We start from the raw sequence: 12,697 nt of genomic DNA, 5'->3' as shown, positions 1-12,697 counted from the left end.
GAAGGAGGTGGATAATTTGCTTAGTGTTTAGCAGTTAGGGGAATGAGGCCATGGACTGTACAGCCTGCATAAATCCTGGGCCATTTGCATGTCCTCACCAGCATTTAGTAAGGTCATGGTGTGTTGGATTATCAAGGACTCAGTTTGCATATGAGCATCACTTGTCCTCTTAATTACCCAAGACTGAAAGCAACTCTGGACTTAGTCTTTAGGTGGCTTGCTCTTCCTCAGTTGAGAGAGCCTTCCACTCTCTGTTGGACAGGTGAGCATTTTAAAGGTCCCTAATATCCAATTGGAAGAGGAATCCTGGCTCAATCCTCAGGAAAGGAACATGGCTATACGGAGTCACTGCCTTACGTGGACACAATATGCATCCATGAAGGAAGAGTCTGTCTTCCGGGAAAGTATGGAAAATCCAAATTGGTAAGATCAGCTGTGTGTGTGTGTGTGTGTGTGTGTGTGTGTAGGTTGGATGCAGGGATGCACGAATGACTGCATACATTAAAAAGCTATGATTCCATACTTAACCTCTGTTTACAACTCACATAAGGTACGTATTATTAATCTTTTTATCTTAGAGAGAGATCATGCACACACGCATGCATGTGGGCAAGTGGGGGGAGGGGCAAAAGGAAAAGGAGGGAAAGAATCTCAAGCAGGCGCTAGTCCAGCATGTGGGCTCAATCTCATGATGCTGAGCTGAAATCAAGAGCTGGACTCTTAACCAACTGAGCCACCCAGGCGCCCCACATTATTAATTTTTAATCTTGAAAGTAATTAATGAATAGATTTCCCTTTGGGGGAAAAAAATAACAGAGTTCAACTCTGTTCTGATCACCCTGTCCAGTCTTGGTGCCTTTTGGCTTTCTTGAGAGGCAGTGAGTGTTAGCAGTGTGCTGAGGATTCTTCCAGACTTTTAAGAGATACAGTTAGGTACTTACATGTGTATTCACAGAGTCTGTATAGCTTGGTTTTGTGTCTTTTTACATAATATGCTTTCATTCTGTGTCAGTCATTGGGTACTTATATTTTTTTGCTTAATAGAACTTTATCCATTTAACATATAAAACCTAGCTTATTCCTTTATACTGTTCGTGGTATTCAACCCTATGATTATACTACATCTGGTTAGCTTTTTTTTTTTTTTAAAGATTTTATTTATCTGAGAGAGAGAGAAAGCATGTACGCACACAAGTGCAGAAACTGGGGAAGGGACAGGGAGAAGCTGACTCCCCGCTGTGCAGGGAGCCTGATGCGAGACTCGATCCCAGGACCCCAGGATCGTGACCTGAGTGGAAGGCAGGTACTTAACCAACTGAGCCATCCAGGCGACCCTCTTCAGCTTATTTTTGGTAGCGATTCAGACAGTTTCCAGTTTATCTGTGTTAGAAATAGTAGTATAGTGTTTGTGAAGCATAGGATCCTTACATAGGCAATACGTGAATGTTTCTTTAAAGGAGAAGTTTTAATTGTTAGGTTTATTGAGTATATTATTTACATGCAGCAAAATTTATTCTTAATGTACAGTTTTATGAGTTTTGACATAGTTGTATAAACACTGCCACTGTCAAGCTTCCGTTTATGGAAGACTTTGAAAAGCTATATGCCAAGACTATTCAATGAAGAAAGAATATTCTTTTTTTTTTTTTTTTAAAGATTTTATTTATTTATTTATTTATTTATTTATTTATTTGACAGACAGAGATCACAAGTAGGCAGAGAGGCAGGCAGAGAGAGAGGAGGAAGTAGGCTCCCTGCTGAGCAGAGAGCCTGATGCGGGACTCGATCCCAGGACCCTGGGATCATGACCTGAGCCAAAGGCAGAGGCTTTAACCCACTGAGCCACTCAGGTGCCCCGCAGAAAGAATATTCTTTTCAACAAACGGTGCTGTCATAACTGGTTATCTACAAACAGAAGAATAAAGTTAGAGCCCTACCTCATTCCAAATACAAAATTAATTGAAGATGGATCAAAGACCTAAATGAGAGTTAAGACCTATAAAACTTTAAGGAGAAAACAGCTGAAGATCTTTGTGAACTTGGATTAGGTAGTGATTTCTTAGATATGATACCAAAAGCCCAAGCAACCGAAGACAAAATAGGTGAAATTGTTTTCATCAAAATTGAAAACTTATGCTTCAGGGGTACTCTCAAGAAGGTCAGAGGACAATGCAGAGAATGAGAATGCTTGTAAACCGTATATCTGATTATATATATATCTCTCCATAATTTGTGAGAGTGTACACTTATTTTGATGAGCCCTGAATAGGGTATAGACTTATTGAATCGTATTGTACACTGAAACTAATACAACACTGCATGTTAATTATACTTGAATTTAAAAAAAATTCACATTAAAACATGAGCAAAAGATTTGAGTAGATATTTCTCCAAAAAAGATGTGTAGATGGCCAGTAAGTATGTGAAAAGATGCTTAGCATCATTCTACATCCAGAAGTGCAAATCAAAATCATGACGAGATACCACAAACCTGCCTGGGATGAGAGCAGTCAAAAAGATATACAGTAACAAGTGTGGGGAATGGTGGGGAGCCATTGGAAGGCTCTCACACCACTGATGGCAGTGTGAATGGTACAGCTGCTGTGCAGACCAGGTTTTTAGGGCCTCAGAAAGTTAAGCATAGAGTTACCCTGGACCCAGCTTTTTCTACTCCGTTGAAAACATACGTGTTTTGTGAAAACACAGAAACTTGTACGGGAATATTTATAATACCATTGTTCCTGATAGGCAGAGTGTGAAAATGTCTACTCATGAATATGTAACCAAATGTGGTATACTTATCAATGGAATATTATTCAGTCATAAGAATGAAGGACAGGGGGTGCCTGGGTGGCTCAGTGGGTTAAAGCCTCTGCCTTCGGCTCAGGTCGTGATCCCAGGGTCCTGGGATCGAGCCCCACATCGGGCTCTCTGCTCTGCAGGGGGCCTGCTTCCTCCTCTCTCTCTGCCTGCCTCTCTGCCTGCTTGTGATCTGTCTGTCAAATAAATAAATAAAATCTTTAAAAAAAAAATGAAGGACAGGTTTTATAATGTGGGGGAAGCTTGATAACAGTATGGAAGAAGCCAGTTAAAACAGGCCACGTAGCCTATGAGTCAACTTACTTGAAATGTGCAGAATTGCTATGTCCATAGCAATGGGAAACATTAGTGGTTGCCATAGTGGGCAGCGACTGCTAATGGACGTGGAGTTTCTTTTTGGTGTGATGAAAATGTTCTGGAACTCCCATTGATGGTTGCCCAATTCTAAGTATAGCAGAACTGTTGAGTTGTACACCTTAAAAGAGTTCGTTTCCCTAAGCCAGCAGTTCCTATTAACATACTTTGAAAAAAATTTTGCCAAAGTAATGGGTGAGAAATCATAATTCCTTTTGAGATAGGCTTAAAAACAAAGGCAAAATATAAGGAGTATCAAGTATTAAGTGATTACTGCTGTGAGCGCAGATTTTAGAAGATCCTGTACTGTTTTTCATTTTTCTGTATGATTTGAATCTTTTATTAACCTGTCATTTTAATGGAGATAGTAAGACTCTCAAGCTCAAATAACTAAAACCCCCGAATTTAAAATTCATTCTGGAGACCCATCACTTGTATGGATTGTTACTGCTCCCCATGATTTTGGTCCTGTGGTGCTAATTCTCAGATGCTCCAGGCTCACCCGAAGGAGTGTGAAGGCCTCGGCTTATTAGTCTCTGAGCGGGTGTGCCTGGAACCACCTACTAGGTGTGTTTCCTCAGCCTCTCCCTTGACAGGAGCTTCACACAGAACATGGGTGTTTGGGATTAAGTATAAAACCTGTGGCCAGAGTATAGGGGAGTCTTTGTGTGTTTGTTTTGTACATGGAAGTAGTAAAAGGACAGAATTGTCTGAATTTTATACAGAAAACACAAAAGTCTTTCATCCACCTTGTTTTAGCCTCAGTTTTCTCAGAGATCCGGGCTATTGGCTAGTCTGCACTGGACCTTTACCAGTGAAATGTAAAGTGATAATTGGCCCTGACGATCCAAGGAAAACATCCTTCAGTACCTTTTCCCTTTGTGTCTTTTTTTAAAAGTTATTTTTCCAGTACCTTGATTCTGGAAAATATAATACATGTGTCTTATAAAAAATATTAATCAGGGTCACCTGGGTGGTTCAGTCATTAAGCGCCTGCCTTCAGCTCAGGTCATGATCCCAGGGTCCTGGGATCGAGCCCTGCATCGGACTCCCTGCTCAGTAGGAAGCCTGCTCCTCCCTCTCCCACTTCCTCTGCTTGTGTTCCCTCTCTTGCTGTCTCTCTCTGTCAAATAAATAAATAAAATCTTTAAAAAAATAAAGCAAGCCAGTGGGCTTATTTGGTTAAAAAAAAAAAGAAATATACATATATATGTATACATATATATATGTTTCATATATGTATATATGAAACAGTTCCAGGGAAAAAAATAGTTTTCATTACCTAGAAATATTGTTCATTTACATAATTTTCTTAGTTCATTCCTAATTGGCATTTAGAATATTTTTTTGCTATTACAGATAATGCTGTGATGAAATCCCTATTATGTATTTTTGTAGTTATTCAATAACCTTTTAAGGTACATGGAGCAAAGTTGGATTTCTGGGTCAAAGGTTATATTTTGATACATATTATCAGATTGTTTTATAAAAAGGTTTGACCAATTATACTTTTTTTCCCCTTTGAATTTTTACATTCTTGTCCTCTCCCAAACACTCTTTTTAGATTTTTGATATAATCAGACCAATATTTTATTGACACCTACCATATCTGGGTCAAAACCAGATCCTTCTCCAGCAGTGTTTTAAAGCTGAGGTTAAATAACTTATGCATAGTGAGAGGAAGTTGCCAAGCCAAGGCGTGAGTCCAGGTATCATGGATGCCACCTTGAGCAAAGTGGTGAGCTAGAAATATGGACATGGGTAAAGGGTGGAGTTATGTCAAACTGTAGAGCGCCTTGGATCCCAAGTTATGGAGGAAGGGTCTTGTTCTTTCAGCAGTCAGCAGCCGCATGAAGGTTTCTGAGCAGGGGATAATGTGATGAAAGCTGTGGTCCAGACTCTAGGATGTTGTCTTAGCTCTTGACATGGATTTAAGGAAGGCATTTTAGACAGACATTCTAAATGAGTGGGTGATCATGGGAGGACATCGAGGAAAGGACATTATTTCTTCCCCCTCCTTTGCCAGGGAATGTGACAATGATGGCTGGCCACTATACCCAGAAGATGACATATGGACAACCCCCGCCCCCGCCTTAAGAGAAAAAGCTGTCAAAGCTGTTGAGTCTAAAATTAGACCCTCAAGCTGTGTGTTGGTTAGCAGGTGTGGGTATGTGATGGGAAACCAGATGTCATTGTGTCCCTATATGTGGCCTGTTGGCTCAACTCAGAGATGGGCTCCAAAAGGGTTCCTTAGAATCTGACTAAGCCTTGATCTCTGTTTTTTTTAACACAGATCCCGCTTTGGCTTCTTGCTGGTGTATTTGCACTTGGGGCACCTTCTTGGGCAAGAGTTACATTATAATTTCACGTTCCCTCAAGCACACCAGCTCTGGGGCTGTAAGCTCCTCAAATGGACAGTCATGGTTTCTGCTTTCTGAAATCTTACATCCCAAGATGAATTTATTAATTTCTTATTATTTTGTTCTATTTTTCCCAGGACTCTGGGATCACGACCTGAGCCAAAGGCAGACGCTTAACCAACTAAGCCACTCAACTAAGCCATCCTCCCTTTATTTATTTGTTTTAAAGATTTTATTTATTTGAGAAAGAGTGATTGAGAAAGAGAGCATGAGTAGGAAGGTGGATCAGAGGGAGAGGGAAAAGCAGAGTCCCCGCTGAGCAGGGAGCCCAATGTGTGGCTTGAGCCAGGACCCCGATATCATGACCTGAGTCAGAGGCAGATGCTTAACTGACTGAGCCCCCCAGGCACTCCTGGCTCTTTTCCTAAAAATAGATTTTTAAAAACTGTACTCTGTGGGCATGTAATTGATACAAATTTGATTTGGCTTTAATGATGGATATTTACTTTATCGAAAAAGATAGTCATCTTGTATTTTCTTGGGCTTTGCTCTTTCACCATAACTCTATGGGTTTTGTGGTCAGCAGTAACTTTTCTGTTATCTTGAAGCAAGGTTGTAGTTATCACCGTCAGTGGAGACTTCGCTTTATTCATGATGTTGCCAAGCTGGATTGCTTTTGCTTCAGGTTAACAAGGCCATGCTCCCATGCTCAGTGCTGAGTATCTTAGTGGTGGGTGTCTTTACCCACCCATGTGGGACAGCTTTTGTTTATTCATTGATGCCTGTAAACCTTATTTCTGAGATTTAAAGGGTGTAGCCTCATACAGTATGTGGGTTAATAACATTGAATGTATTGACCTAACATTTATAAAATATCAAATGAATTTCTCTGGAATGTAGTAAAAGAAACAAGCCAGAATCAAACTTTACACCGGGATTAAATTAATGGGATGAGCAGCTGTTTTCATTTTAATAAATTTTCATTGTAATTGAAGTTACACTTATGAATATTCTTCATTCTTTTAAGATGTACAACATTTTTTATTTTTTATTTTTCAATTTCTGGATTAAAACATCCCAAGCCTTGCGTCTTCATCTGGTGAATCAAAAATACAATAATTTGCGTATTTCAAGAGGCTCATGGTTGGGCAGTGTGTGTGTGCGTGTGTGTGTGTGTGTGTGTGTGTGTGTATCCATTTTTTCCTTGCTTTGAAGTTTTTTTGTTTTTTTTTTTTCCCTCTCTAGTAGCAAATTTGACAGTTTGGTGACTTCCTTGTGTTGGGCACCAGCTTTTTTGGTTGATCTTCAAACTTGCTATCACTGGAATATTAAAATATTGTGGCTTTGTTAACTTTACTTAGGAATTATTTCTAAGCCCCATTCCTGACAATAAAGGGCTTGAGGATGTAGTTATCAAATAACCCAGATAAGTACCACCATATTCATCCCAAGACATAATACCCCATGCTTATATTCACCTTAATTTCCAGGGTAGCAGGGGGTGATCAGACAATTAGAATGCATTGCCAGTTACAGAAAACTGATTAACAAGGCCTTTTCTGTGTAAATATGATATCTGGGCAGGAGCCTTATTTTTGGTACAAAAGACTGCCCTCTAAAAGATAACCATTTGCTTTTTATGTTTGTGTTCCTATCATCCGAGTCTTCTCTGGTTTCCAGTCCTGCTGTATCTTCAGTACAGAGCACAGTGCTCAGATGCTTGCAGAGGGGGCTCTGTGCTGTTTGTTGACAGAACGGCAGATCGTGCTGCTCATGTGCTGAAATGGGGACGAAGAAACTGAGAAGGGGTGGAATTGGCAAGAGGGTCAAGTGCAAACTGGGCAAGTCCAAGATGAATTGGTAGGAAATTCAACATAGAGGAGATCTTGAAATCACCAGTAACACGGAGACCTTGCTCCTGGTTTTTGCTGCTGGGTCACTTACATCGGTTTGACTTTGGGAAAGGCAGGAAGCTGGCCTGAACGCCCTCATAGAGTAATGTGAAGATTTACTGAGATAACAAATAACAAAGGAGAATGCTCTCTACCTGGAGAGCATAAGGCGCTACATGCATGAAAGTTGTTGTTGGAATAAATTTTCAGTTTAGTGGCATAAGCTGTTTGATTGAAAATAGCGGTGATAATTGAACTGGAAACAACGGTTAGTTAGGGGAGCATTCTGTGCCATTTACAAGTAAGAACTTTTGAAATATCTTAGTCAACGCCTGTTGACTTTTTGTTTTCATCTTCTTTCCCCTTTGGGTTGTGTATTAGTGCAGGATTCGGGGGGAAGGTGAAACGGAGATTTGTTGTGTTGGCTCTAGTGTTGTAGGCCTGGGCTGGTGCTCAGGATTCGGTGTTTTAGAAGTTCTTGAGGCGAGTCTGTTGAGCACATAGATTTGGGAGCTCCTGATATCTGGTCTGTATCTTGTGGTCCCAGTGGAAACACACTGCTAGCTCCTCCTCCATTTTTCACAAAGTTCCTGTTAATCTCCGATAGCATGACCAGTTGACAACCTAGCTTGTCAGGCAAACCGTGAGCACTTTTTGGCAGAAGCACCTTCCTGGAAAGTTTAATAGAATTCAGTTGAGGGTCCTCTTAAATTTATGTCAGAAAGGAATTTTCTGTGGAAGTAACAGAGGAAGAAGGAGACTTCAGTGAGTCTGACTACTGTTGAAATTGTGTTGCAGTCTTGGCTCTTATGGATCAGAGATGCTGCGTAAGTTTTCTTTTTCTCTTTTGGTTAGTTTCTTAAATCTGTTGTCAGTAAATATGTTGAGTATTAAAAGTTATAATACTTTATCACCATGCATTGATACCATGCAGAGCAACCTACAGGTCTTAGGAAAACAGAGCAGGAATCTGATGCCCGTCTGCTCATTTAAGGATCTGTCTTCTCCATCGGGTTGAGAATTGACATCTGGGAACTTGGTTGTTGTCTTTCCAATCAAGGATAATATAGGAAATAAGGAAAGAGACGGAAAGTAAAAAAGCCAGGTGGACTTCAGCTTCCTGGTCTGCATTTAAAGCTTCATTTTGAGACATCTCATGTGGAGGTGGAGGCAGCTCCCTTTCTACGTGTCTGACCTCTGGAGGATTGCAGTGCTGAGAGGAATTGAGGCGGTGGTTTCTAGTCCCCTCTGCTCAGAGATGACTCAGCAGCCTTCTGTCTGACGACAGGAAAACCTAACCCTCACATAGTTTTAGTTTGGATGAATCTTACTCCAAATATCCTTTGTTATTATGTGTTCCGATAATCTTTCCTCTTTTTTTCCTACAAGTATTGCCTATTCACCATAGGATGGTTGAAGTATACAGATAAGAAAAAACAGTATGTTCATCCCCTCTTCAGGTATGTGCTCATTCTAGTCTGTGGCCCCAAAGGGAACCTGTATTCTGACCGCCATCTTTATAGATTAATTTTACCTGTTCTTGATCTTCTTGTGGAACAGAATCAGGGTATGTACTCTGCTGTGTCCATTTTCTTTTGTTGAATATTGTGTCTGGGAGCCTCCTCTGGGTGTATCTGTACTCGTTCCAGTGCTGTGTGGCGTACCATCCTAGAGCATGCTGTACTTGCTACAGTTTATTTACTCATTCGGCAGAAAAATCATTTTTACAAACATGGAATCACACTGTACATGGTGTTCTGACTTTTACATTAATTTAACATTACATTTGGGACTGTCTTTCCTTATTAAATATGTCATTTTAAAATGATTTTCCATGGCTGTTTAGATGTATTTGTTGGATAAAATTATTCTGGTGTGTTTTATTAAATGCCCGTATTGGGCATTTGCATTATTTCTCATTATTTGCTCTTCTACATAATGGTGTGATGAATATCTTTATAGGCTGCTCTAAGCCCTCAACTAAGATTATTTGCTGAGGACACATTTTTAGAAGTAGATATATGAGTCTAAGTGTTTGCATGTGTTTGAGGCTTGTATAAGGTTAGGTATTGCTAAACTGAAGCACGCATTTCTTCACATCTCAGAAAACTCCCGAAGGGGATGACACTTGGCAGTGTTGTATAGACCTGCATTGGAAATGGGAGGGGGAATAGCTACCTAATTTGCAGGGCCCAGTGCAAAAACAAAGTCCCAGGACATCTGGGTGGCTCAGTCAGTTGAGCATCTGCCTTTGGCTCAGGTCAGGTCAGGGCCCTGGGATCGAGTACCACATTGGGCTCGTTGGTCAACGGGAAGCCTGCTTCTCCCTCTGCCTGCTGTTCTCTTGCTCGCTCGCTCTCTCTGACAAATGGATGGGTGGAATCTTCAAAAAAAACAAAAACAAAAAAAAAACAAGAAACAAAGTCCCTTGTTCATAGTGGTTGAGAATTTCAGGAATAGGGACATAGATCATTTAACCAAGTGTGTAGCAAACCATGCAACAGCACAGGTGGCATGTCCTTGAAGCCAGCACCAAATGGGATGTGCGCTCCGGGAGGCCTGATATCCCAAGGCAAGACTCCGAATGGACCAGCTCACAAACTGTTGTAGATTTTGAAACTTTGCCCACCACTCAGATGTCAATAAAGCTTGCCCTAAATAGACATTTTTTTTTCTAGGTAGTAGGGTTGCTGGAAGGGATATGGGATCTCAGGTTAACTGTGTGGATTTAAATAGTGGCCCTGTCACTTACTTTTGTGAGGCCTTAGCAAATTTGCCTCTTTGAACCTCAGTTTTTTTTATCTGTACAATGGGGTTAATATTACTTCATAAGACTGTTGTGGGAATTAATGGAAATGTATGCATATAAAGGACTTAATGCAATACCATGGTGGGCTACTAAAAAGTGTTATATGGGGCACGTGGGTGGCTCAGTCGGTTAAGCATCGACTGTTGATCTCAGCTCAGGTCTGGATCTCAGGGTCGTGAGTTCATGCCCTGTGTTGGGTTCCACACTGGATGTGGAGCCTCGTTTAATGAAAAAAAAGTTACCAATTGTAATTGATGATCAGTTCTTAAACCCGCGTTTTAGGAGACTGAGCCACCTTGCCCTGTAATACGTACCTGTGCTAGGCTGTTGGGCTCCTGAGATTCCACCACTTGATAATTCCATAGTATTACGGAATTCCCTGCTGCAGCTCATGATTAATAATTTAGGACTCTGGTCAATAACCCATTCCTGGGACTTGTTAGAGAAGAGCAGCTCAGAGCGGGAGGGCCCCAGGACTGGGGGCTAGAGAGGCTAGTGGGTGTTCGGTTTCACATGGCTGTTGTGCAGAGTGTGTGAGTGTGATATGTGATAGCAGGGTGAGGAGGAGGCTGGTAAGATGGGAGGGCTCCAGTGTGCGAAGAGCTTTGAATGCCAGAATGGGTTGGGAGGGATTCATTGCCAAGTGGGTTAGGGTGATGGAGTGTCACCTAGAATTTACTGAGGTGCACAGGTTTGGGGGTTGACCAGAGTTGGATTTGTGCTGTGAGCATTTAACTGCCCAGACACGCTGTTTGTCTTTGTGTGAATGGGAATACTGATGGTGGTAGTGGCAGATGGCATTATCGTTAGTGGCAGTAATAGCAGTAGGTTAGTATTATTAACTAACATTATGGAATGCTCACCCGGATGACATTGAGTGCTTTACACACACTACCTTATTCCTCCTGTGGAAAACCTATGGAATAGGTATTATTAATCCCATTTTACTGAGGAGGCTGAACCTCACATAGCATTAGGTACTTGCCTATGTTGGCAGGTCTCCATTCTGTGTGAATCCAAAAACTACATCCTTAATTATGTTACCTTTCTCTCTCCGAGTGTGTGTGTGTGTGTGAAGGCTAAGACTGCTTAGCACTTATTGAGAACTCTGCCGATTGGATTGGTTCTCTGAGGGAGCATTATGATATGAGTGGGCTTGGTAAGACGGGGTGGGAGAGTCCCTGTATTCTGGCATGGTGGAATTCATGTAGGAGCCGGACAGTGTCTCCAGCACTGTTGGGCCCACTGAGCAGGAGCAGGCATTCTGACCTGCAGGCCCTGCCTGTCTTTTGGGCTGTCCCTCTGTGTGGTCACAGGAGAAGGCCAGAATCACCATGATTAGAACTGAGATGTCATCACAACAGGAATATCTGTGGAAACTTTTTTCGCCCTCAAAGACACTTTAATTAAATTCCCATCATGAAAACAATTAGGCAAGATTTGCCATACCTAACCAGTCAATAATTCAAGGCCGGGATCTCATTAAGAGCTTTTGCTTTCCCGGAAACTGCCGTTTTGAGGATTCAGAGCTAGTGGCTGCATGATCTGGGAATTAATTTATCCACATATCCCCCAAACTTTTTTATTTTCCCCAATCCGGAAGGAAACACATTTTTAAATGACCTGAAAGTAGGAGACTGGTTGTATAAACTGGCATTCACTTTCACAAAGACGTTCCTAGGTTTGAGGTGTGCATTCTCTGTCATGATTCTTTTGTGTTCTGTGTTGAATTATGCCTACCTGCAGACAGAGCGAGAGATGTGACTCTGATACAGGCGCCACACACCTCAGGGAGCCTCCTCTCCTACCGTAATTTTCCAGATACTGTGGTGACTTATCTTTGAGCCAGGTGAAGGGTGCCCCCTACTGACCTTAGCAGTTAGAAATCTCGAGATACATTGTTCAATTGCCCTGACCAGGGTATTGAGATGTGCTATAAATTCTCTCATTCTTTTGCTTCCTTGTCTTCTCTTCCTGCTCTCCTTCTCTCCATGCTTTTGTTCCTAATGCGTTATTGATTTTTCTACCATAGGCTAACCATTGCAATTGGCACTGAAGAAGTAAAGAAAAAAAAACACACACAAGTATAACCATTTAGAAAGACATTTGCCATCAAGTTGAAACTGCACATGTCCTGTGACCCAGACATTCAGCTCATCTCTATGTTAGAGACACTTGCAGGCCTGTGTACCTGGATTCCCTGTAACATGTTCATCCTCAGTCAGTCGGAGAAATGATGTGGAGTGTTTTCAAGCAAGGGAACACCACGCGCCAGTGAGAACGAACAGACAAGTTACATGAAGTGATACGGATGAATCTCCGCTGAGCACTGCGGGTGTATTCTCTGCGGCTTTGTAAGCGGTCCCTGACAAGATCAGCCAGTGCTTAGGAAACTGATTTGGGCAGTGTGGATTATAGAGAGCGTACACTGGAGACCAGGATCCCCCATGAGAGGCAGTTGT

At 41.6% G+C, this 12,697-nt stretch overlaps 1 protein-coding gene across 1 annotated transcript in view; it reads left to right on the top strand.

Annotated features, from left to right (window-relative positions):
- Window positions 1-12,697, top strand: part of LOC111156943 (PRELI domain containing 2) — a 65,348-nt gene that overhangs the window by 16,598 nt on the left and 36,053 nt on the right. The window contains exon 4 of the mRNA XM_022518111.1: window positions 263-423. Within this exon, the coding sequence (XP_022373819.1) occupies window positions 263-423 (161 nt within the window). The remainder of the gene's footprint in view (window positions 1-262; window positions 424-12,697) is intronic.

Source organism: Enhydra lutris, unplaced genomic scaffold (assembly GCF_002288905.1).
Source record: "Enhydra lutris kenyoni isolate GAN:26980312 unplaced genomic scaffold, ASM228890v2 scaffoldscaffold50, whole genome shotgun sequence".
Lineage (NCBI taxonomy): Eukaryota > Metazoa > Chordata > Mammalia > Carnivora > Mustelidae > Enhydra > Enhydra lutris.
This window is presented reverse-complemented; position numbering and strand designations above follow the sequence as displayed.